Source organism: Ambystoma mexicanum, chromosome 7q, assembly GCF_040938575.1.
Source record: "Ambystoma mexicanum isolate Mex_15411 chromosome 7q, UKY_AmexF1_1, whole genome shotgun sequence".
NCBI classification, from domain to species: Eukaryota; Metazoa; Chordata; class Amphibia; order Caudata; family Ambystomatidae; genus Ambystoma; species Ambystoma mexicanum.
Genome location: NC_090941.1, coordinates 610,536,904 through 610,564,210, shown reverse-complemented (window position 1 = coordinate 610,564,210; position 27,307 = coordinate 610,536,904). Strand labels below are relative to the sequence as shown.

Sequence of the window (27,307 nt, the reverse complement as noted above, 5' to 3'; positions counted from 1 at the left end):
TGGGTGCTTTCCGTTTCAAGAGAATGCCATTCGGATTGGCATCAGCAGCAGCAGTTTTTCAAAGACTGATGCAACATCTTTTTGAAGGTTTACGCAGAGTTTATTTTTTCCAAGATGATATTTTAATATCAGCTATGTCAGAAGAAGATCATGATGCCAAACTTCTTGGAGTTTTACAGATTTTACAACAAAAAGGACTTACTTTAAAAATTGAAAAATGCAAAATTAAAAAAAGTGAGGTAACATACCTCGACCACTGTATTGATGCCAATGGAATAAAGCCTAAAGAAGTCCTGGTGGACACGATACTCAAACTGCCTGAACCGTCCAACAAAGATCAATTGAGGAGCTTGTTGGGTTTAACTGAGTATTACTCCAAGTTTATTGATCACTATGCCGATAGAACGAACCACATGAGAAGTTTGATGAAGAAAGGTGTAAAGTTTGAATGGTCAGCTGAATGCAGAAATGAGTTAGAAGCAATCAAAATTCTGATAAACAAAGCTCCGGTTTTGAAGATGTTTGACTGCAGAGCTAGGTCTATTATATCGGTTGATGCAAGCAACGTAGGACTGGGAGGTGTATTAGAACAGATTCAAAATGGAATTGTGGGTACGATTGCCTTTGCTTCTAGGACACTAAAGGATGCAGAGAAAAATTATTCCACGATAGAAAAAGAAGCTTTGGCGGTGATGTGGATTTTGGAACATTTCAGAGGGTTGATATGGGGAAGCCCCATTGAAATCAAGACAGATCATAAACCTCTTATACATATCTTGAATCCTAGGAATGCCCATTTAATGTCTCCTCGAATCAGAAGGTGGATTTTAATTATAATGCAATACAATCTTGCCGTTAGTTTTACACCAGGCAGAACAAACAGAGTTGCTGATTGCTTTTCTCGCTTGCCATGTTCCTCGATGAAGGGAGAGACCATTGAAGAGGAAGTAGAAATGGACAGTGTCATAGCACAAATACATCCTGGTTTCACCAAGTAAGATTGGGTTGAAGCTATAGTGGCGGATATAGAACAGGAACAGCTAAGGAAAGCGATAAGGAGTGATTGGAAAGATGTGGCTGAAGGAGTTTCATCCTGGGAGAGTAAGAAGGATGAAATGTTTTGTGATGAAGTCTATTTATACCGTGGTGATCGCATTGTTCTGCCCTCAAGTTTAAGGGAGAAGATTATGGAGATAGCACATGAGGGACATATTGGGAGAAACCTAACAAAAAGGAGAGTGAGAGAGACATTTTGGTGGCCGAATATGTGGAGTGAGCTGGAAAACATTGTAAGAGAATGCTCAGCGTGTGCAGTAAGTGACAAAGGAAAAATTACCAGACCCACACCATTACAACCCATAATGATACCGAATTCTGTTTGGACAAAGTTGGCCATTGACATATCAGGTCCATATGAGATACTGGAACCCCACAAAGTTTAAATCATTGTGTTGGTTGATTATACTTCAAAGTGGGTAGAATGTGGCATTATGGTGGAGTCAGTGTCGACCATGAAAGTAAAGAAATTTCTGGAAGAAATCTTTAATAGAGAAGGTGAGCCTCAAGAGTTAATATCAGATAATGGAGCACAATTTATGTCAATAGATGTGCAAAGGTTTCTCAAAGAGAGAGCTATTAAACACAGGACCACAGCTTTATATCATCCCATGGGCAATGGATTGGTGGAAAGAATGAATCATTTTATAAAGGATACCATTCAATTAGCTGTGGCAAACAATTTACCCTGGAGAGAGACTCTCAAGGAGGCATTGACCACTTATAAAGTCACACCACATTCTACAACGGAAGAAGAACCATTCACGTTAATGAGGGGAAGAATAGCCGCTAATAGACTGAGGCCAGCTTGGTTAACGCTGAAGAAGAACAAGACTGTAGACATGGAAGCAGTTATAAGGAGAGTAAAGGATAAACAAGAGAATTATAAAAAATATTATGATAGCCGGAAACATGTGAAAGAAAGCAAAGTAAAGGTAGGAGATTGGATCAGAGTGAAGGAGCCCAGAAGAGTCATGAAAGGAGAGTCCAAATATCGCTCTCCACAAAAGGTTGTGAGCTGTTCAAATAAATCTGTGACATTAGAGGATGGAAGCAGGTGGTCATGTGATGACATTGTTATGGCTGATGGAAAAGTCAAGCAGATAATTGATGACACCAATGGGATGAAGTGGAGAGATATACCTAAGAAGGATGTGTCCACGTCACATAAATCTATGTGCCATGAAAACATGTTGAACGATGATGCTTCTGTGTTGGAACCCAGGAAAAGGGTGCCACGTGTGAAAAAGGATTTCATATATTATTATTAGTGAACAGTCAGCATGGCATTAGATTCATTACGAGTCTAAAGAAGAAGTTACAACGAGTATCCTTTGACTGAACTAAACCTGATGTGTTTTTTTTTTGAGTTTCCTGTTCTTGTGTTTTTTTTGTATTTTGTTTTCTTTTCTTCTTATTTTTACTGTATATAGTTATTGTGCATATATAATATTAAGGGAGGGAGATGTTATAATGTTGAAGGTTATTAGAACCTTCATAACCTCTGTTCCCGATGATGTTCTTCCGGCTGTGAGATTCCACATTCTAGGAGACACAGTTGGAAGAAGGCATCGGGACTGGCACACAGAGGGAACTCTCCATTAAAGAATAAACACACCAAGTTAAGAGAGACTTCGCATGTACGTGTGTTTGTGCAGTTTGACATGTGCATCAGACATAACAATGGACGTCCATATCCTTTGCAATTAAGCATTTAAAAAGGCCAGAAGAACCTACCACAAAACCATATTATTCAGAATCTTTAAAATAGGCCAATTTTTCATCATACTGACTTGAATGCCTTTATCAGTCCCCAAATCCAGGAACTCTACAACAGTCTCACATTAATGTTCACCAAAAACGTTGAGAAATTAAGGCAAGTTACGTGTGTTCTCATCTTGCTCTTGCCTTGTATTCCCAGCTAACTAGCTATCAACCTCCCCGCCACCTCCAGCTCACTTCAATTTCTCCCAAACACAGGAACTTCAAAGGGTACCCCTACACCTGATACTAGCCAAAAATTCTGGGGACCTGTGCCCCCTGATACTTCTGCCAAAGGGCAGTCATCAATGCAGCCTAGTCATTGCCATTGTCCACTGCTGCCTATCCTCAGCACTGCTCCAGAGTTATTCCACCCTTGTTCCCTTGTCCAAGAACGCTCACTGTATTGTGAAGTTTTAGGCAAGTTCTGCACCTTAGACGACATACCTGGCTGGCTCAAACTATGGGGAGTGACATGATCAAGTGGCCCCAGTCCTACAATGAATCCCATTCACTCCTGGACGACTGTCAGGTTTTTGTCCCTATGTGGCACCAAGGCCACACTGCGCATGCTCTAGGATGACGCGCTGGTCCTTGCTGAGAACTGCAGCTTCTCCACACTGATCCTATTAGTCCTGTCCACCGCATTTGACAGAATGGAAAACAACAACCCGCAACAAGGCCTCAAACCCGTGGCTGGCGCGACTGAGCATGCCCCAACATTGTTATCCTCATATCTTTTAAGTAGTGATCAAAATGTAAAATTGAGAGATCACATCTGCCCAGATAGAACAGTCACTTGCTGTCACTACCGTCCTACATGTATGTAAAAAACAGTAATTGACCTGCCCAGGAGTGACCCTCTCCACATCAACTCGCATGCCAGGACATACAGATATCTCTAGCTCCCAGTTAGTCAGGACTAGGCCCACCTCGTCATAAGTGGCCATTAGGCGATCTAAGCTTGGATGAGTCTGACTCTTACTGGCCCCACAACCTACATCCCTGTCTGAGTCCCCAAACCATTGCTCATCAAATTTGGCGCAGACTGTCTGGTCCAACATTTGCTCAGTGACATAAGACCCATCCCAAAAATGATAGGTAGGTTCCTGCCCTGGAGAATAAATCAAATTCAGCTTCACTGACGTTTTATCAACGAATTTTGCAACAAAGTTATGTGGGGTTTGGGTTTAGGGTAATAAATAATGTGTGGTGCTTATGGGGTGGCTGCGGGGGATGAGGTGGGTCTCCCCTGCATGTATTTGGGGCAATTTCTACTCAAAAAAATAAAAAAACATTGATTAAATCGAATTTGATTAAATGAATTCGACCAGATCACATACAACCTCCAAAATAACTCTGCAATCGCAGCTTCATTTGGGACAGTGACAAGAACCTCAATCTTCTAGTGAGGGCAGCAGATGAAAACCCCCCTTTCTAACTTAAACTTCTCCCAATAATCCTCAACTTCCATCTCGTGCACATAGTAAAGCAATACCCTCCACGCTGGCCTCCTGGGCTCAGATTATCTGAGGGTTGCCCCTTTGTTAAGAATTGCGCAATTGCGCTGAGCACCAGTTGTGCTGCTTGTTTAATGCGGAATGGAGCAAACAGGATTTGTCACAATCCATACTAGCTAAAGATTGCTGAACATGGACAGAAATGAAGCAGTGTCATCTGTTTATGACTGTGCGAAATAAACACACATATTTTGCATCGTTTAGTACGATATGCTGTACACAGGGAGAATGCCGTTTTAGAGCTATGCAAACACCCAGTGGTCGCGTGTATTGGAAGCTATGCAATCACCCAGTGGTCGCGTGTATTGGAAGCTATGCAATCACCCAGTGGTCGCGTGTATTGGAAGCTATGCAATCACCCAGTGGTTGCGTGTATTGGAAGCTATGCAATCACCCAGTGGTCGCGTGTATTGGAAGCTATGCAAGCACCCAGTGGTCGCGTGTATTGGAAGATATGCAGTCACCCAGTGGTCGCGTGTATTGGAAGCTATGCAATCACCCAGTGGTCGCGTGTTTTGGAAGCTATGCAATCACCCAGTGGTCGCGTGTATTGGAAGCTATGCAATCACCCAGTGGTCGCGTGTATTGAAAGCTATGCAATCACCCAGTGGTCGCGTGTATTGGAAGCTAGGCAATCACCCAGTGGTCGCGTGTATTGGAAGATATGCAGTCACCCAGTGGTCGCGTGTATTGGAAGCTATACAATCACCCAGTGGTCGCGTGTATTGGAAGCTATGCAATCACCCAGTGGTCGCGTGTATTGGAAGCTAGGCAATCACCCAGTGGTCGCGTGTATTGGAAGATATGCAGTCACCCAGTGGTCGCGTGTATTGGAAGCTATGCAATCACCCAGTGGTCGCGTGTATTGGAAGCTATGCAATCACCCAGTGGTCGCGTGTATTGGAAGATATGCAGTCACCCAGTGGTCGCGTGTATTGGAAGCTATGCAATCACCCAGTGGTCGCGTGTATTGGAAGATATGCAATCACCCAGTGGTCGCATGTATTAGAGCTATGCAATCACCCAGTGGTCGCGTCTGTATTGAAAGCGTTATCCTGTTCTCACAGTTTGTACTTATCTAAAGCTATGTGCACCCAAAGGTCCCACATATTCAAGGCTATATACTGTAGGGAGGGAGCCCACAGTTTGAGAGTTATATAGGGAATACCCAGAAACCCCGTAATTCGTGAATTACACCCTATTCTCAGAGGACACACCTTGAGAGCTATGCAATCAGCTAAGGATCCCACAGATTGGGCTCAGCACCTTATGAGCGTTGCCGGGTGGTCCTGAAGCAATAGGTGGTGAGAGTTGTATTGTTGAATTGACCCACACACCTGCACCAGCACTTTGACAGCATTGATTTTCTATTAATGAAATACTGGTCCTGAGATACGGTAGTGTTGGCTGGGATTGTTTGTTTGTTTATTTATTTATTTATTTATTTACTTATTTGGCATTTGTACCGCGCACATAACATATACATTTTTCGGCAGCTATGGCTAGAGTGGCCGAATATCATGATGTTCATTATAAGAAACTAAGTACATTTGTCATTTGCGAAATAGTATTTAGACATGTATTTTTAGTTCTAGTTAATAGGTGATTCTAGAGCACCACCTATAAGCAGAAACCATTGCATTAGAGAACAGCTAGGGAGAAATGGCATACAAGGAGGGACACACAGCTTGTATGTGTTGTTTGGTTATTTGCCCACACATCGCCATGCTAATCCCTATGACCATTCCCACCCAATTACTGCCCCCTCACCGCCCAAAACACATCCTCCCGGGATCTCTTTGGGCTAACTATATGAAGCCTTAGCATCAAACGTTGTGCTGGAAGTGCCGGCCAGTTTTATTTTCAAAGCAGTCTTCTGGGTTAATGGGCCTCATTAAACGTTTGGTGGTATCCCGCCGGAAAATCCAGCAGGATGCTACCCAACGGTAATACCATTACCAACACCTGATTTGCCGGAATTACCAGCAGTTTACAAGTGCCAGCAAGGGTAGGTTAATCTCCATTGCATAGAGTCCTGGATTGCTGGTGTTACCGGCACCGGTAATACTGGCTCTTTTTTGCCGGTTGGATGCCTTATTTACCTGTAGCTCTTGGCTGGAGGTAAATCAGGCCGCCCCACTGGCAAACTCGGATTTTGCAGATCTGAAAACATGCTGTTAATCGTTATTACTAGCACGTTAATTCCAGACCAGCAAACCTGTAATGAGGCTTAATGACTTGATTGGAGCTGTAAACGAGCTATTGGTGTAATAAAACATGTCTTAACCAGGTTTGCCTTGTGCCACTCTTTATAAGCACTATGCATGTTCTCCACTGAAGTCCTGTTAAAAACAAGCATTGCCAAAGCCAACAGTATTGGTTGGTGTGTATGTATTAGACATGTGACAGGCACTGCTGTTATATGCCCAGGTACTTGCACCACTTTTCAGCTGCTACTATCGATGGCCAGTTAATACAACTGCTGCCAAAAAAGACTTTCCCATGCATATACAAACATTAAAACATGTGGCATTGCCAATGCTTGTTTATCCTATCACCATTCTGGTTATGGGCATTGATAATATGTTTGAACTGTCTCTTTTCAAATCCATAAACCATAAAAAAAATTGCCAACCTTCTACCAGCTGGTCCATAGTAGTGATCTTTTTAACGCCGTCGACGGAGTAGATCGTCCTCACTCCCTGGGGTAGATTTACGTTATCGGACAGCGTTCGGGTTAGATCAGCCAATAGACCTTCGAAAGACCTGTACCGGTCTGCAGATACGGCATACACAATCCCCTTGAAGTACCGGTCTCCATTGCGATAGAAGCGGACTTTCTTGGCTTTTTTCTCTGAACTGAGTGCCTGGAGAGTACGGGTTCGGTAGAAACTGCAATGGGCGCTGTGAGTTGGGCTGGGCAGACCGTTCGCCCGTGAGCCTCGGCCGTATCGCTGCGCTTTGTCGCGCTCGTCAAAGTGTTCCAGCTCCATGTCTCTCCCGAAGGACATCTTGATGGGTCTGTGGAGGGAAGAAGAAAATACATTTCATTTTTTCTAGAGCTATATTGACAGTGCTCCTAAAATGACATCCTCCTTTGCTAGAGCAGTGGAATAATCAGCAATGCATGGTACAATTTAAGTTCCTGGCAAAGGTAAACATCCATTGTTAACATTGTATTAACTTATTTATTTATACATTTAGGATTTTGTTTGAGTACTAAACCAGGCAAGGTCAGATGCTGTGGTGTTGCCCAATGGCTACAGCTGTAATAACACACTACTGTGATATGCACACTATGTGGGCACTATGTAGACATGCATACACAAAGTATGGGCAGTGCAGTGGTGCAGTTGAAGTCCAACTCTTTACAATTTATAAACAAATTAGGATGAATTACTAATAATATAGTTGCCTTAGATGTATCAAAACAAGAGGCATACGGCATCAAGAGTCAAAGTACAAACATGTCAAGAAGCACTCGGATATACATTTCCTGGAGGCCAAATATCCCAAATGCATTGTCTCACAGTGGCATCATCATCCATTATCTGCATTATTAAGCATGCATTATCAGTGCTCAATCCCTTATGCAAGATAAGCAAATGAGAATCCGAAAACCAACATTAGGAAGAGTTCTGAAGCAATGCACTTAAAAGAACCGGTCTGGAGCTGGAGACAGACTTTTAATGGGGGCATAAGTGAATCTAGTCCTGATACTCATTGGGGCCACATGACTTTACTGGAAATGCCTGGCGACCAGCAGGAGGAGCAATGACACGCAGGCGGTGGTACAGCTACCTCTGGACTCTAGCTGCAGATCCTTCCTCAGGCCTCAGCTTGCAGGATGGAGCTCACATCCCACGGTGGCGTGCACTTTGCACACAGAGTGAGGCTCCTTGTGCAAAGATAAGCACTGGGAGCGAAAGCTGGTGAAATCACACATTTGATCCAGGATTTGCGAAGTTGGTACTTGTGCCATTCCACAGTAGGTAGACCATAAGAGCCCCTCCTGTGTCACCACATCCACAAAAAGAAAAACTCTGAACGTGGTCAAGTCTTCCTGGCGAGGTGCTGATTATTTGCAGGGGGCAGGGGGCGAGGGAGACCTTCCCCTTGCGCCAATGCAATTTATAATTTATTCAGATTGCACAACATGCACTGTCCGGCTATTGCCCTTCCCCTGAACCCTACACTCCACCGAAAAGCCAATAGAGAGATGTTAATGGGCCTCTGTATTGTGTGTTTGCCTGCAGAATAAGATTTGCAATAGAGAGATGTTAATGGGCCTCTGTATTGTGTGTTTGCCTGCAAAATAAGATTTGCAATAGAGAGAAGTTAATGTGCCTCTGTATTCTGTTTTCGCCTGCAGAATGGGATTTGCAATAGAGAGATGTTAATGGACCGTTGTATTCTGTTTTTGCCTGCAGAATAAGATTTGCAATAGAGAGATGTTAATGGGCCTCTGTATTGTGTTTTCGCCTGCAGAATGGGATTTGCAATAGAGAGGTTTTAATGGGCCTCTGTATTGTGTTTTTGCCTGCAGAATAAGATTTGCAATATAGAGATGTTAATGGGCCTCTGTATTGTGTTTTTGCCTGCAGAATAAGATTTGCAATAGAGAGATGTTAATGGGCCTCTGTATTGTGTTTTTGTCTGCAGAATAAGATTTGCAATAGAGAGATGTTAATGGGCCTCTCTATTGTGTTTTTGCCTGCAGAATAAGATTTGCAATAGAGAGATGTTAATGGGCCTCTGTATTGTGTTTTCGCCTGCAGAATGGGATTTGCAATAGAGAGATGTGAATGGACTGTTGCATTCTGTTTTTGCCTGCAGAATGGGATGTGGGATGGGATTTGCAATAAAGAGATGTTAGTGGGCCATTGTATTGTGTTTTCACCTGCAGGATGGGATTTGCAATTAGAGAAATGTTAATGGGCTGTTGTATCGTGTTTTTGCCAGCAGGATGGAATGTGCAATAGAGAGATGTTAATGGGCCATCGTATTGTGTTTTTGCCCGCAGGATGGAATTTGACGGAGCTATTGCGGTCACAGGCTCTAGCCTCATATCTCCCCACTGGAGTGCAAAGCTGTATCCAGAGGGTGGAATCAGGGACGTCAGTTCACCAAAATGCTAGGGGTAGTGGAAGTGACATCACATGACCCTTGACCTCTGATGACATCACAGCAAGTGATGACATTTGACCCCACCCTGAAGTGACATCAAGGAAAGCGATGGAATACAGCCATTTACCCCTTGATAAAACAGGAAGTGTCATCACGTAGCATTGTTTCTAAGTACATTATGAAAAATATGGTTACAATATTACTGTATTGTGATATACATTTCATGCAAGAATGGATCACCATATGTATCAGCAGAAAAAAACATGCTATAACTGCAACTTGTGAAAAGTAAAATACATAGTCCGAAATTGATGCTTATTCTACTCTAAATGCTTTTTGGAGAATTTTGTCGGCATTGTGAATTTGAGAACAGACTAAATCAGTGACTCACCCCCTGAAGTGTGCGTGAAATAAACCTTTAATGAGTCTAGCCATTATTGTATGGAATTCCAGAAAGACAAATAGCTCAAATAGCCACATTGCATTGAGCACAGTCCAGGCGCTTCAATTTGTAAAAAACATCTTTTTAAAATGTTTTTTTTTTAGGGGTAGCAAGGGAGACCGCAGGGATAGCAGGGGAGACCTCAGGGGTCGCAAGTGTGACTGCCCCCTGGCAACCCTAAATGACATCCCTGGGAGGAAGTGCGGGTCAGCTCACTTCAGCACTATTCTGCTTTGTCACGCAAACATCCTTGTGAAAGCAAATGCTCCAGCGTTGGACCCTGGCCATGGAGGCACTGGGTTTAATGGGTGAAAAATAGGGTGAAATTGTCAGGACTGCACCCTGTGCAAAAACATACAGTAACGCTATTTCGCATGACAATCATTCCCCTTAATGGTGGTATTTTTCATATCATGTTTTTCGCCACTGTCTCAAATGTAATACATAAATTAATGAAGGGACGAAAAGCTTTGACTTGATGATAACCTCTAGGTATTCCTCTGGGAAGCTTTGCATTCGGTCACCTTTCGGCCAGGGGCGGAGCAAGAAAGGGCACAATCTATTTATGCCACTAATGGTGACTTCAAATCACATTGTTGGTGTGGTATGGTATGCCAGAGGTCTGCGGGTTACTACAAGCTTAGCCGTTCAGCTTCCAGGGCCCAACAACCCTTCACCCAGAACAAATGGAGGACTCAGCCAAGGTCAAGTTAGACTGTCATTTATTACAAAAACCATCAGGGATCATACAGGACATTCAAAAATCTCCAGAGTCACTGCTCCCGGACATGTGTCAAGCCTTTTTGTTACAAAGTAACATCAAAACATGGGCCCTTCCTGAAAAACCTATCCTACTTTCTGTTTGGGTGATCGGAGTGGTATACTGTATAGATTGCCCCTATGGATCTTAGTTAATTGGCCCTCTCATGTCAGGTGGCTGGCCTGCCCCTTCCCCAAGAATCTATCTATTATATTGTTGCATGTTCACAGGATTACCATTGACCCTTGCCCTCTGCCACCCACCCCTGAATTTCTGTCCCCTGATTGGCTGGAACTGGTCTCCCCAGGCCTGGGACCCAGCTCTGTTCTCAGCGCTCTGTGCACCTTTTCAAGGTGATGCGAATGACTATGTGTTCCCAATGTATCTGGTACCACTTTTTCCTGTGAAAGTGCTCTCTGCGTTGCAACGTTGTTGACAAGTTCATGTGTCACTTCATGTCTGTGTTGCTGAGAACTGTTTGTCTTCCCCCCGTGGGTGAATAACCATTGTCTAGCTCGGCCGCATCACAGGGTTGAGAACCACGAAATCGAGCTCTTCTGGTCCGTAATTTATGAGTATTTATTCAGTTATTCTGCAGATGGCTCCTTGTCATTTTAAGTTTGGAACGTGCTGCTTGTCTCTGAATTTGACTGTGAGCCTGGCCTTCTTGTTCTGTGCAGCCTGGTTCTGCTTTCCCTCGTCTCTCGTCCTGCGGCTTCTGTCCTTATGTGATCCTTGCTTTACTTATACTATGATTTCTACATATCTATACCATACTATGTCTTCTCTAGGTTAGTCTTATTTGTTCCTTGCGGGTTCCTTGTGTGATCCTGTAGTTCCATAAAGTTAATTGCCATAAGCATCTGCACGCTTGCTCTGCATCTCTTCGTTGCCTTGCATTCAGCGTTTCTGCACTTAGCTAATGAGAAAAATAATAAAAGCTTTTGACAGTATGTACATGTATCTGTCCTCTATATACAGAACTCTGTAAGCATGTTCTTCGTGTATTCACGTGTGTGTTTGTATAACTTTGTGCATGGCTGCTAGTGTACTTTGTGACTAACATGGCTATGTCATGATGCCACTAATGATGTCAGCACAATGGTTTCTCTGCATTAGTCAACGTCATCCATCAAGGCATTTGAGTCCATGACCAATGTTGAAGCACCTGCATCCATAAAAACATTCACTGGATAAGGTTTGAATGGCTGTCTGAGAGAATATATTCTGCATACGTGTCAGTCACTGGCCCTGCTGGCGACTGGCTGAATATTGACTGATGTTGCATTTTTGACTCTTCGGGCCGTCATGTTCCTGCAGGTGAGGAGGGGCATTCCAGGGACCTTATCTTCAATATATATGAAGCTGCTGCCACAACATATCTATGCAAGTATGGGTGACTTTAAATCACATGCATGAAGCTGGAGATCAAGTTAAATAGACCCATGGGGCCCAAGAACATTCAGTAATGACATTCAATGTTGTAGTCAAAGTCTCTTGGTTCGATTATGATGATCCACTCTCTCGCTGCACTGCACTCTGGCCGTAAGCCATATCTGGTCACTCATTCTGGTAATGGCATAATTTGCATATGCCCTTGCGCTAGTTGAAGCGCAGTGCGTGTAACCTAATTAGTGGCCGCAGCAGTTTTCTACCAAGCTGCCCATTGTAAACATTCAGCACTGATGAGGCCTGGTGGTGAGTCATGTCAAGCACTTTCACGGCAGCTCTCGAGCAGACTTTAATCCCTGGTGCTGCACTGCCCAAGAGTTGCCCACAATCCCTAACCACCCAAGTGAATACTAACCTCTGCTACTATAACCAGCTCCCTTCAGGACTCCCAAACCATCTTTGTGGCATTCCAAACTCTACCACTCCATCCCCACACAAACAAGAAAGCTAGTGTAGCTGGTCAGCCTCCACCCAGCCATGTCCCCCATCGCCAACTCAATCATCTCTATGTTTTGTGTACCCTACATTCCCCTGTCATATTTTCCCTTTTCAGGTACCACCTGTAGTCATTACAGGAGCAGGGTAAAGATGATGGCCAGCCACCCCCTCTTGGTCATCATAAGACCAGTTGCTCATTTCTAGGAAAACTAGAGGTGCAGCTTAGAAGAGGTTTTCCCTACATCTTTTCCATTAAACTTTAAAGGCACATTCCCGAGTAACCAATGTTGATAACAATTGCAAAAGTGTTGTTGAAGTCGGAACCAACACTTTCAGAACACAGAATCCCCATCAGACTCGGGCCCTCAGGTATTTATTTTATTTATTTATTTATTTATTTATTTATTTATAGTGCGCCGAAAGCTCGTGGGCATTGGGGCACACACATAAAGACTCGGACTAACATATAAAACGGGATAACCTGGACTGCCTACTGGCAGAAGGGGTCTTCTGGTTCAAGGACTTTCACTTAAAAGAAATGTTTTTAGAGTTCAAGGTATAGCTTGAATAGCGATATAGTTGGTGCAAGGGTAAACAATGCAACTGAGCTTGAAAGCACAATGTAAGGACAAGACAGTTAGTGATGAGGTGATGTATGATATGTCACTTCACGACAAGAGATATTTAATGTAAAGAAGTCTGGTATACCGACTTTCACACATTTATGTTGGCCTCACTGCAGGTTGCTCTGTAAGAAATGAGGGCTGTTGTTAGTGGGATAGCGATAGGGGCAGATGCGAAACCTGTGATGTTGAGTGGAGTAGGTCAGAAGTACCCAGGCCCTGAGAGCTGACCTGCTTTATATAAGTTTGGCAGAGGCACATGGGAGCACATTATCGGAAGAGGAGAGCCCAATATCTGACAGAATAGAGTACTTTGGGTCTGGTGAGCCATGGATATGGGGTAAGTTCACTAGTGTTAAGAAAAGCTTAGCCTTAGCTCGATTAGTGTTGATGTGCTAATGGTTAGGCCTACGGTGGCCATCCGTTGGGGATTTGAGTGTGACAAGCCCATTAGCACTCTCAGTATCAGAGCCAAGTCCCTGAGCACCCTCAGTATCCGCACCGAGCCCTTCAGTGCCCTCAGTATCAGAGTCAAAACCATCACCACCCTCAGTATCAGAGTCAAGCTTCGCAGATGTCTCAGTTCCAGAGAAAAGCCCTTCAGTGCTCTCAGTATTAGAGCCACGCCCCACAGCATCCTCATTATGGGAAATGCTGTAGGGCCTCGCAAAGCGAGGCAGGGTAATTGCTGGTACCATCCAGCAAGCCTGGGAGAGGGCCAGCTCCCCCACTCTCCTGCCCTGGCCCCTCTCCCTCTCCACCACTTAGGCAGGAGACAGCAGTCTCCCCCCAGTACAAAGCAAAGGAAGGATGAGGTGAGAAAATCACCTCACCCCTCCACTAACAGCAGGGTGCTAAGCGCCCCAAGGAACTAACAAGACAGGCAGAGAAAGCAGGAACACACCTCCCCTTGCCTGGGGGGTCAGACAGTCGGCTCTGCCGGCCTGGGGGCTGGGGCAGCCCCTGGGTCTTATAAAATGAGCTTTCAGCTCAACAGAAAACACACTCTGTTTGTAGACCCTGAACGGAGACTCAAACAGGCAGGAGGTGCACTGTTAACTCAGTGTCCTCCATTTCTTCCTCCTTTTGGAGTTTGCCTTTTACTGGACATCATCGTGAGGCTTTTCTTACTATCTAAACAAAAGTTCACCGTACTCGTGGGGTCTTTTTTCATCCTTTTTGCTATTTGAGCATTGTACTGTTCAAAACATGAGGATCGAGGAGTTACAGAAACTCGGGAGCTCCAGCGGCGTATCACGGCACGATCCAGCAAGGTGAAAAACAAAGAAGCAGCCCGGCGCAGGCGGTGTGTTTGCTACATTTGAAAGCAAATGGCTCCCAAACAAAAAACGCAGGAAACTACAAGCCCACCACCAAAAACCAAATCACCCCACCTTCTCGCAGCAATCGAGGCAGCTGAACACTAGGGTTGAGCCTGGGTCAGGGAAAACCTTTACAGCCTACCTAGAGAAGGGATGCCCATGCCATCTGATATGGGTGATACCTCACCACCCACAAAGAAGAAGAAGTCAAGTGAAGCCAAAGGTAACAAAAGTAAAAAAAAATCAAAATTGTGTGATAACATGAGGGACATACAGCAGATGATGCTGGATTTTAGAAACAAACAGCAGTCCTTTTCAAACCCAAATGACCCAGGAGACCACAACATACCCCTCGAGCCATCAGTCATCATAACACCACCGAACCCCCCCTCCCCCGCCCACACCTGCAACAACAATGGTGGACCAGGCAGCAGCAACAACAACCCTGTCACTTACAAGCACAACTGATCCAAGCCCAAATAGGACAACGACAACTACAGCCACACCCAACCTAGTCAGTGCATTAAAGGCATGGGCAAACCCCAACGCCAGCACACCTGGGCAAGCAGAAGCAGCCAAAGGTTGCGAACCAGAGATGGTAATGATCACCAGTGCTCAACTAGACCACAAATTTAAATCTTTCCCAACAGAAATTTTGAATAGATACAAAAGATGCCTAGCATGGAACATAGACACCACAATCAAAGAAGCCATATGGGCAAACGAATTTATCAAAATCTTTTCATTAATAGAAGCCCAAAGAAAAGGGAGGGATGCATTTAGGGAATCCCAAGAAAATAGAAGAAAAGGCAATAGCTAGAAACGCCCAAGTAGAACAGAACTGGGACAACTGGCTAAAATCCTTTGCCATTTTAGCTACCATATATTTAGAGAAAATCCCAGGGGATGGGGCCAAAGTATGGGCCTTTATGGATAATGTCAGAGAAGTAAAAATCGCCCAAAAAGGCAGAATTTGTTGTCCTATGACATCAGATTTAGACGGAGTATTTCAGAGAGGCCTACCATAGAATGGGACGAGGTGCAAAATGATTTATACATTTTGAACGCTGAGGTTCCATCTGAGGAAGAAATCACACAACCAACAGCTAAACCCCAAAAAAATTCTCAGGGCAACAGGGGCACTGAGAACGAGAAAAACAAAAAAGAGGAGCAGCCCTTTCGGAAAAACCAGCCCTGGGCTGCTAAGTCTAATGCCCACAGACAAAATAAAAACCAACACGGTCCCAAAGCCAATATTCCATGCAGGAACTTTGCAAAAAGCTCATGCACATGGGGCAAAGTGTGTTGGTACAAACACAACTGTACAAACTGCAGTGGCGACCACCCGTCCAGCAACTGCACCAGACTCCCCGCCAAAAATACAAAGGATTAGAAAACACCCAGGCCAGCTAAAAGAACAAACAATATTAGCACCAGGCAGAACACCCATCAACCCCAGCAATTTCAGCAAAGCACTACGGGATTACCCGGACAGGAAAACAAGCGCAGCAATCCTGCAAAGTTTCAAGAAAGGTTTTATCATACCATTTAAGGGAACAGGTTCCACCAACATCCCAAAAAACCTAAAATCTACCAGGGGCAACCCAGAGGCAGTAAAATGCAAGTTGAAGAAAGAGCTAAGCCTGGGCAGAATAGCAGGACCCTGGGACACCATGCGATTCCAGGACTACCTAGTCTCATCGCTAGGCCTGGTTCCCAAAAAGGAACCAGGCAAATTGAGGCTAATTCACCACCTGTCCTATCCAAAGGGCCACTCGCTGAATGATGGCATTCTGCATAACAAATCAGCGGTTTCGTATACCCAATTCCAAGAGGCAGTAAGACATACAGGAATGCAGCGAGAACGCATTAATGGCCAAATTAGACATCGAATCCGCTTTCACACTCTTGCCGGTTCCCCCCAAATCCCAACAATGGCTGGGCTTTACTTTTGAAGGAAAATTCTATGTGGATAGATGCCTCCCCATGTGATGCGCAGTCTCCTGCATCCTTTTCGAACAGTTCAGCTCCTTTTTTCAATGGGCTTTTCAGAGGCAAAGCCCCGGAGCAAAAATAGTACATTACCTAGATGATTTCATGGTCATGGGGCCTGCAGAGTCAGGAGAATGTAAACTAGCAGTAGCAGAGCTAGAACAGTTGGCCACCACATGGGGCATCCCCCTGGCCAGGGAAAAGACAACCAAGCCATCCACCAACATAACCTTCCTGGGCATTGAGATATATTCATCCAGGGGTATTTGCAGAATCCCCAGCACAAAAATAGCGGAACTCCTAGAAAGAATCTGAACTTTAAGCACAAAAGACAAGGGCACAGTAAAAGAATTGCAATCACTGGCAGGCAGCCTCAACTTCGCAGACAGAATCATCCCACAAGGGAAAGTTTTTTCTAGGAGTCTCGAGTTCAAAACCAAATCCTGTACCAAACCCCACCAGCGTATCCGGCTAGGCAAAGAAGTCAAAGAGGACCTAAAGATCTGGTCGAACTTCCTTAAACATTTTAATGGGAGCATCCTTTGGCGCACAACAATTAATGCTTGGGTCAAAAGAATCCTCTTAACAGACGCAGCCGGGAGCCAAGGTTTTGGAGCCATCCTGGACACAGAATGGGTGGCTGGGCAATGGCCAAAAACATGGCAGTCTGCAGGATGGACAAAAAACATCACACTGTTAGAAATATTTCCCATCTGGCTAACAATACGCATCTGGGGCAGGCAGCTAGCTAACACGAAAATCTTGGTTTACATGGCAGTGGTAGGCATCATAAACAGAAGGATCACCAAATACCAAAATCGTACTAAAAGTCCTAAGAGCCATCACCACGGTCTCGCTACAACAGAACATTGTGGTAAAAGCCAAACATATCATCGGAACAGATAATAACATTGCAGATGCTTTATCTCGCTTTCAGTGGACAAGATTCTGGGAGCCACCACCGCACGCCCAATAGATGATGATGTTAATACCAGCAGACTGCTGGGAAATAATGGAAAAATAAAAGAAATTACATCAACGCTGCCGCCAGAGAGCCAAGGCCGGGATGTGCAAGAAAAAGCAGGCACCTCAAAAACGGGTGCCAACTACACTCTGGTCACAGAGAGCACGAACCCTGGTATGGGGTTCCTTACAGAAATGCCAGAGAAAGCGCTGACCAGCACTACCACAGCACAATACAGTAAGTGCTTACAAAATGTGTTTAAAACAACAGGTTTAAACCTCGTAGAATTAATAACAGTAAAGAAGATAGAAATGTTTTTAAAATGGGCACATGACAAAGGGTACAAAAGGGTTTGGGAGAAAAGACACCTAGTGACAATATCCTACTACTCCCAACTCCGGGGGGACACAGATCCCACCCAGAGCGTACTTATCACGTATGCCATGAAAGGCTGAGCTAAAATAGAGGGACCCCAGGTAGACACCCGCCACCCATTGATTTTGACAAATTGGTAAAAATAACGAGCCAACTGGAAAACATTTGCCAGCACCCATATGAGGGCCTGTTATTTAGAACAGCCTTTCCTTGGCATATTTTGGGGCTTTCCGCATTGGAGAGCTCATCGCCTCCACCACCAAAGCCACCAATGGGCTAGGCATAATGGAAACCAGGGTTAGACAGGACAGTGTCACCATAGAGATACAACAGTCCAAAACGGGGGCCAGAAGAACCATCAGCATTTGCTGCATTCATTGACGATGCAGCAAACTGCCCAGTGTGCATCACCAACCTATACTATGCACAGAGGCCAACCGTGGGGGAGGTTCCTAATTCACAGGGATGCCTCTGTATTAAGCCGCTATCAATTCAAAGGGGTTCTGTCAAAAGCCATCAGCAAGGCAGGATGGGACCCCAAGGAATTCGGGACCCACTCGTTTAGAATCAGGGTCGCAACAGCAGCATGGCAAGGGGGACTCGCCCCCCAACAGGTAAAAAACATAGGGGGATGGAAGTCAGATTGTTACAAAAGATACATCAGACCAGAAATAATATAGCTCCCTCCATGCCCCTCCTCTTTTCTCCCACCAGAACCTCCTGACAATTGGACCAACCCCCTCCGGTCAGCATGGATAGTCGGCCACTCTTTCATCTTCAGGACAGGGCGTTGGGCAGAAGAAACCAAGGAGGGCCCACCATTCAAGAATACCATTGCATCCTGGTGGGGTTACAGAGGCCTCCTTTGGGCAGACATACACGACAAGTTAGCTGACCTGGTCGCCTACAGGGACCCCCCTGAATTCTTGATAATACATTTAGGTGGCAATGACCTGGTATCCACAGGAAGTAGAAGCTTACTCGAAGAAATGTGTGCCTCACTAGCAGGCATCTCCCATAACTGGGGAGGTACCGAAATCTATTTGTCAGCCATCCTACCCAGGTGGAAATGGTCAGGGGCCACTTGTTACAAGTCTATAGACATTTCCAGAAGAAAACTCCACATAGGGATAGAAAAATTCTGCATAACCAGGGGCATAGGTTTCATAAAACACCTGGCAATCACACTAGGAGATCCCAACCTATTTCTCAAGGATGGCACACACCCGTTGGAACCAGGCATGGAACATTTCTTCCGGGAAATCTCCTCCACGTTAGCCACCAGAGACTGCAGATAACGACTTTTGGGGGAACACGGGCAGCCGATAACCTGCCCGTGTTTGGCGGCACGGGCCAGAGGGGGCCACCTCTGGACCCGGTGCCCAAAAGTATGATATCATATGGATATGTGATCATTGTTATTGTGTCCATAACCACATCTGTAAACAATAAAATCCTACAGCCTTTTATTGCCAACACTCGCAGACTGTTGTTTGGTCTCTCTCCATGCAGGGTGGGTATTTGCATGCATATGGGTCCAGCAGTTATCACGGCTAAGACCTTCACTGCTCTCAGTATCGGGGCCAAGCCCCTCAGCATTCTCATTATCAGGGCCAAGCCCCTCAGTATTCTCATTATCAGGGCCAAGCCCATCAGCGCTCTCAGTATTAGAGCCAAGCTTCCCTTAAGAGCTGAACGTAAAGTGGGAAGCCAAAGACTGCCCAAATTGCTGGGGTGGCAATTTATGATAATGTGGATGCCTTTTCTGATTCCTACTTGGTATGCTCCCCTATAAGCATCTCAACTCTTAGCCACATCCAGGTGGTGTCAAGTGCAGGAATTCTGACTGACGTCACCCGTCAGTGATGACGTTTGAAGGGTGGCACGCAGCTGTTGACTGTTACTGAGAAAGACAAAAGGGATGGATGAAATGCATGCGCCAACCTTTCCTAGCTCAAGGGTCTGTGACCTGTGGCCCTCCAGATGCTTTGGACTGCAACCCCCAGCATGCCTTGTCACTGACTGTGCTGGCTATGGCCGATGTTGATTGCCCTGTAAAACATCTGGAGTGCCAAAGGTTTCAGATCCAGAGGTGTCTTGCCATGGTGCTGATTGAATGGGGGAAGGGGCTGGAGCTTGCGGCCTTTCATTTTGGCCTTTCATTTTTCGCTATTGCAATCTGCAGCAGCATCTTTGTTTCTCTCTCTCTGCTTCTCTGTCTCTCTCAATCTCTCTTGTCTCTGTCTCTCTCTCTCTGTCTCTCTCTCTCTGTCCCGCTCTCTCCGTTTCAGTCTCTCTCAAGGCCTCTCTCTCTCTCCTCTCGGTCTCCCCCCTCTCTCTCCTGCGCTTGCTGGCTCCCAGCCAAAGACCCTGGACGTGGGCTGCGAGGGAAAGGAGGAAGCAATGAATAAGACGCCGCCAGCTGCCGCGCCTGGACTGCCTCCGCGGCGTCCAATTCCCGAGCACAGAAGCTACACAGGGGAGTGCGTGGGGCCGCCAGCCAAACACAGGCAGGTTCCCCGTCTTTCTCAGCCTGTGATGTACCAGCGACTCCCAAATTACACCCCTCCAAGAGCTCTGTCTTCCACGTCCATAATTGCGGATGGTAGCTGATTAGAAACATATCTTTTCAATGCTACTCGGACCACGGAACAAGCCTGGCGGTGTTAGAGGTGCCAATTCCGCCAAGCGGAATTACCTTTACCGCCAGGGGTGATGGTCATTCACCATCTGATTATGGGTGTTTGTTAGTCCCCGTTCTGCAGTCCGTAGGACTTCATTGAGGAGCAGTGGTATTACCACATGCGGTAATACTGCTAGCACCATTATTACCACTGTACACGGAGGTAACACATCTACGCACTCGCCGGCAGCCTATGCTTCGCCTCTGGGTTGCAAAACCTATAAGGAGCGGTAAAACAGCTAATGATGAATGGTACAAAGCGGATGAAATGATGCATTTGTTTTATTGATTGCTGTGTTATGTTCCCCTATAAGCATGTCAACCCTTAGCCACATCTGGGTGGTGTCGAGCGCAGGAATACCGACTCCTGTCACCCGTCAGTGGTGATGTTTGAAGAGGGCGGCACGCAGCTGTTGACTGTTATTAAGGAAGACAAAAAGGTTGGATGAAATGCATGTGCTAACATTTCCTAGCTCAGGGGTCTGCAACCTGTGGCCCTCCAGATGTTTGGACTGCAACTCCCATCATGCCTTGTCACTGACTATGCTGGCTATGGCCGATGTTGGTTGTCCTCCAAACCATCTGGAGGGAGTACCAAAGGTGTCAGACCCATCTCCTAATTAAAGGAATTTCCCACTGCAGGCATCCCATCCCATCATTCCTACCACATCTGCGCCCTTACAGAAATGAACCCATCATATGCATATCAGTCTGGACTCTGCACCCAAGAGTCGGGCCAGCGTGGCTAAGCCCCATCCCCCTCGCAGAGACACACACGCTGCAAGTTTCGGCTGTATGTGTCCTCCTCGGTGAGTTGCAATTGAGAGGTTAAGAAGCATTGTCTGACACATTTCCAAGGCATCATGTATGGTTCGTGTCCTGAAGCAGGTCCCGGTTCGCTATGCAGAGGGATTTTAAGCTCTACTTATTATGCTAAGTCCCTTCCTGTAACAGCACAGAGGAGTGAAACATCAATGGAATGGAATGCTGCCTGGTTCAATGCCCAGAGGTTCAGAAGCGCTAGCTAAGCAGTTTTTATTTAGCCATTTATTTATTTAGCCATTTATATAGCGCACAAAACCCAGAGGTATCTATGCGCTTATTCTTAAGAGATTGGTTACAGTCGTGTGGTTTCATACAGAGATTACAATCTTATTTTACATTCTTATCTTACATTATTTACATTGATTACAAATAGTAGTCAGTTGTGCTTTGATACATGCAGTGCAAGAGTAACTTGTGGGAGGCAGGTGGAGAACAGCCTAGCAGATGTGCAAACGCTGAGTCTGGCGGTGTCAAGGTGTTTTGCATGTCTGAACCCTGTGCTAGGTGACAGTTGCAATCCCGATTGAATAGCAGGGGTTTCAAGCCTTTGCAAAAGGACCACAGGGATGTGTCTGACCTCACTGTTAATGGCAGTGTACTCCACAGCTTGGTCACGATCACTGGGAAACTGGAGCCGCCAGCTTTCTGTCTCCTGAACCTTGGTGTAGAGAGTAGGTTGGTGTAGGAGGACCGGGTATGTCTGCACTATCCTTCTGAGCAAGCACTGGATGCAGGGTCTTCCCGATTGGAGGGATTGCTTGGGGCAGGCAGGCACTCAAATGAAAAAAGCAAGGAACTTGCTGTTCCTCAACTCAAAAGAATGCGTTCCATGAGCGTTACTCCCCCACACTCTGGCATGTTACCCAGTAGAGTAGTGCCCTCTGATATCAGATGTGTATATAACACATTAATTGCCGTTATTATTACCCAGTCCAATGGTGCTCAATGTATCAACCTCAGATGGATGAAGGGGTGAGTCGGCTCTATAGGGATTCAAAAACTGTGAAGCACCTCCCAGAAGCGGGCGCTTGCCTCATCGAGCGCTGCAGGAGATTAGTTGATCACACAGTAAGAACATTTCGGCTTAACCCTAACCCCACAGGAGTCGGCACTGCAGTGGGTCACTGTTCACCTGGTCTGGATAAATACCAGCACTCCAAAATCAGATGGCTCAAGCATACTTGCCAGCATGAATGACCCATTCCAATCGGTAGGTGCTTATCCAGTCCTGTTTTTTTCCTTTGCATTCTGGGACCTGTAGTTCCATTTTTCCCATTATTAAACTTGGATTGAAAGTCCCAGGATGCAAAGAAAAAACGAGGACTGGGTAAGCACCTACAGACTGGAATGGGTCACGTTGGCAACTATGCTCAAGTGCCATTTTGTAAACTCAGAGAAAGACATTGAGGTGTGTAGTCCGTGCAGGTCCCAAGCAAAAGGGAAATGGTAAGTCAGGGGCGTTGCTATGGGGGGGGCTAAGGGGGCTATAGCCCCTGATCTTTTGGTTCTACCCCCGGATAGAATCTCAGGAGCTACAGCCAAAAGACTAGCTAGCCCCCAGTCCCAACAGTTCCGACATCAGCTTAGCCCCGGGTCTTTTCCAGACCAAGCAACTCCCCTGGGTGCCGCACATGCGCCATCAAATCTTGAGCTGTAAATTCATAAGTCAATATTCAGAAAATGACTAAACACATTTGCTCAGCTGTGCTACTGGGCATCGTCTTCACTGCTTTAGAAAAGGTAAGATGTTCCATGTGACCAGTGAGTGAATGGAGCTCAATGCAATGGAGTGTGAACTGATTGGGCGGGGGCTGTGGGGAAAGGGTTAGGGGCATAGGAGGCAAATCCCTGCATAAGTCAAAATAACAGCATTTAAAAACAAATATTTAGAAAACAGCAGAAAAACGATAGAAAGCGTCAGAGGGGCGTAGAAAGACTGTGAGGCACATAGAATTAGGGAATGAAATAATCAAAGAAAAAACAAGTACCTTTTAAAACATTGACTGCATATGTCCACATGCTGTGAAATATAAACCCAGATCTGAAGGCTGGAGTATGAGAACCCGGAAAGCACCAAAAACAAAAGGAAGTAGAACTGCTACCTTCCAGGTTCATACCCAATTTTAGTCAATAAATGGAACAAATGGAAATCGGGGAGCCTGGTATAGTTGTACTAATGGATTAAATCCCTAAGTTAGTAACCCAAAAGGTTCGTCCAGAAAGAAGAAAGATCGAATAAGGAAACTCACACGTGTCAAAGGTTGTGAACATAAAAGGTTTGTATTAAAACAAAAAAACATCAAAAAACACATTTGAAAACAATATGTATGAGACAAATTTCAATAATTTAGACAACGAATAACTTGGTGGGGTACATAAGAACATCAAAAAAAAAAAGCATTTGAAAGCAATATGTATGAGACAAATTTCAATAATCTAGACAACAATAACTTGATGAGGTACATGAAAGAAATGCCCATTCAGGCCTTTTAGTGCTTGCTGAATGGAGAGTATTTAAGCGTGACCCAAAGGGGAAAATATTCACAAATGGTTCTGGGTTTAGAACATGCTCCATGTAAAATACATGTAGGAGTCGAAAAGGTTTATTAGACCTGTAGCCCTCTAGGTCCTGGAGTTGCTTCTATACAAGGAAGCAACTCATCAAGCACCGCCATTATCGGGCTATGCAATGAGAGCCATTATTGATATCCAGCTGCAGCGGATATGCAACCTCTGCCACACGTCACCCTCGGGTATCTAGGGGCGGCAGCTCTCGGTTTAACTGGTTCCACAGTGGAGGGGCTGTGCCACCTTCTGACTGAAGTGTCTGACGATAAATGGCGCACTGGCAGAACGCATCTTAGATTTGGCTCGAGTAGCTAACAACACGGTCCATAGGAGGCCATGCCGGGGAGTATTCTGTCACTTTCATGGCCTCCCATGGCCACATGGAGGTGGGACTCAAAGAGGGAAGTAGTCAATCACTCCTGTCCTTGCCTTGTCTCGGGAGGATAGCTCAGGGACAAACGTGCTCGAGTTCGAAGCAAGACGACATGGAGCACCACTGGTTCGAATCCCGGTTCCGCGGTTAGAAACCTCTGGGTACGGCTCAAGGGTTGGAGCAAGCCGAGGGGGGCATAGATACATTGTGCCAGGTACTCACATCACATGCCAAATATTCCAATTAAATCTACAGATGATGGCATCATTTGCTGGGAATTGGCACCAAATGGCAGGCATACCCAGGCACTCACCAGGCACTCACCACATGTCAAGGCATAGTCATGAAAAGTCCACATAATCATAATAGTGGCAGCAATTAGTAATGCATGATGAAGTTCCCACCCCAGTGCTATGTATTACCACTGAATGTTATGTTATGTTACTTTGCATTTATATAGCGCCTTATGTACCATTGGTATGATCTCAAGGCGCTGGTAGGTTGAAGACCCTCGGGAACCATAGTTCAAGTCAGTAGAGAGAGAGAGCCATAAGGTGTGTGTACACCGGATATGTGTGCAGCAAGTGTGATAACTGCTTCTTAGCAGTAGGTGTGGTGGTTGGGAGATCAGGGGTATGTGTTCCTTCAGGCTGGGTGATACCAGACTGATTCTGGCTGCGTTAGGCCTGAGGGGAACGCCTATGCTGGCGGGTGAGCAACCAGCTGTGTTTAGTTAGGATGATGGGTAGTATGTGGCAGGTGGTGGTATGGGAACAGCTATACCGAATGTGTCATAGTATTGCTGTGTTTTAGTTGAGTGCTGGTGTATAGAAGAGAGTAAGCGTGATGATGTGATATGGTGGTTTTTATTAGGTGCTTGAGATCGAGCGCCTTCATGCTCATGCGTTCCATGCACTCCAACCATTCCATGAACTCCAACCGTTCTTGTACAATGTCCATTCCATACCCTCTGTTTGTTCAATGCATTCCATTCATCGCATGTACTCACTCAGTTCAATCCGCCCCACACTCTTAATCCGCCCCACACTCTTCATCCGTCCCACAATCTTCATCTGCCTCACACTCTTCATCGGCTTTACGCTCTTCTTCCGTTCCACCCACTTCATCCGTTTGACCCACTTCATCCGTTTCATCCATGTCGTTCATCGCACGCACTCCATCCGTCCTAAGGACTCCATCCGTCCCATGCACTCCGTCCATGTCCAGCACATGATTCATCTATTCCATTTGTACCGTTCATTCCATGCACTCTGTCATTCCATGCCATCTATCCGTGCCACGCACTCTGTCTAATCCGTGCGCTCTATTCGTATCCAGCGTAAACCAAGTTATTGACAAGGATTGTCATTCTATGGCCAGGAAATCACCCCATTGCCAGTGATTGACATCAAGGGTCAGGTACTCACCCATTTGCCAACAATATACATTCTCAAGGTCCCTTCCCCACTGCCAGGAATTACCATAAAATGGACAGGATTGCATTACCAGGCATTGCCACCAAATGCCAAGATCCCGCGGCAGTGTGCCATGTGTGATAAGGCTATCTCACGCACAAATAAAAGTCTGTCTTCTCCTCTACAAGTCTGCTCCGATTGTGCCCCAAATCTGCGAGGCTCCCAGCACACCAGCGTGTGACCACAAACAGCACCTTCCAACACCTTGAGGAAATTTAGGGAGCAACACATGCACAGGGAATTTATAGGTATGTACCACCCCCATAGTATAGGATATTAAAGCTAATACAACCGTGAAGCTGCCCTTCCACCCACATCTGTTCATCCCAAATTATTTGTTCAGCCGCCAGTTGCATCCTAGCTCAGTTTGTGCTATATAAACCCAATTACAAATAGAAAATGCGCATTTCATTCCACCTGTACCCTCCTGAGGGTGCACTGTGCTTGTAGGGTGCAAGGTTCTCCGGGAACAGTGTGCAACTGTTGGATGCAGAAGATGATGGGTGCAACATGCGACTATGGCGTGCAGAGTGGGCATTGTCAGTGCATTGCCAGTTTGTGGGTTTAATAGAATTTCTGGTTGCACTGAATCTGAGCGCTTCAGCAGGACCACCCTGGTCAGAGTATGCGTTCTGTGGGTGGGTTGCATCTGGTGGAGAGGCTGCAGAGGGTTTTTGGACCCAAACTGCAGAGGTGTTGCCAGGGTGGTGGGGGGCTGAGGAGGCTATAGCCCCGGGGTCTTTTGGTTATAGCCCCAGATAGAAGCTCAGGGTCTACAACCAAAAGGCTATAGCTACCCCAGAGTCCCGCCAGTCCTGACAGTAGCTTAGCCCCTGATCTTTTCCAGACCTAGCAACACCCCTGACCCAAAGTGTGTCTATGGGATGGAGTGGGTTTCATTGTAATGCGTAATTGAGGTTGTGTCGTCCGTTTTGGGGATGCATGGGGTCTCTGGGTGGAATGTGTTTTGGAGATGCAGAAGGTCTCTCTGAGCAGAGTTTGGATCCTGTAGGCAATGTGTGTGCTGGTTGGATGCAACGGGTTTCTGGGTGTAACGTAGGTCCAGTGGCTGCAGTTTGGTTTCTGCGGGTGCAGTGCTGGCCCTGTGCATGCAGTGTGGGCTCAATGAGTTGCAGGAGGTTTCGGGAGCAACGTGAGTCCGGTGGACGCTGTGTGGTTGGGGACCACAGAGGATTCAGTCAATATGTGATTGGATCCCCAGGAATGATTAGTGTGAAGAGTCAAAGTGTGAAAGCTCCTCGCTATTAATGATTGATGGCACTAAAGTGCATTCCCCATCAGCACAACGGAAGGCAATGGCTGAGTGAGTTAAAAGCCATGTCAGGAATGACCTGTTAAGTAATGCACATGGCAAATGCATGTCCGAATATAACCCCTCCCCTACCCAGGATTCTCCCCTTTAGAGTCGGAGCCAGGAGGAGGCTGCTAGAGTCCTAAGGTAGAGGATGCTGATCAGTCTGTCGCTCTGGGACTCGAACGTGTGACTGCAGCTTGTGTGCAGAACACACAATAGCAGTAACGGCACAGGGC

The 27,307-nt window shown here is 45.8% G+C and overlaps 1 protein-coding gene across 3 annotated transcripts in view; it reads right to left on the bottom strand.

Annotated features, from left to right (window-relative positions):
• Positions 1–27,307, bottom strand: part of DCLK1 (doublecortin like kinase 1) — a 1,453,755-nt gene that overhangs the window by 1,383,024 nt on the left and 43,424 nt on the right. For all 3 annotated transcript variants that reach the window (XM_069640761.1, XM_069640762.1, XM_069640764.1), the window contains exon 2: positions 6,973–7,358. In XM_069640761.1, the coding sequence (XP_069496862.1) occupies positions 6,973–7,348 (376 nt within the window). In that variant the 5' untranslated portion in view covers positions 7,349–7,358. The remainder of the gene's footprint in view (positions 1–6,972; positions 7,359–27,307) is intronic.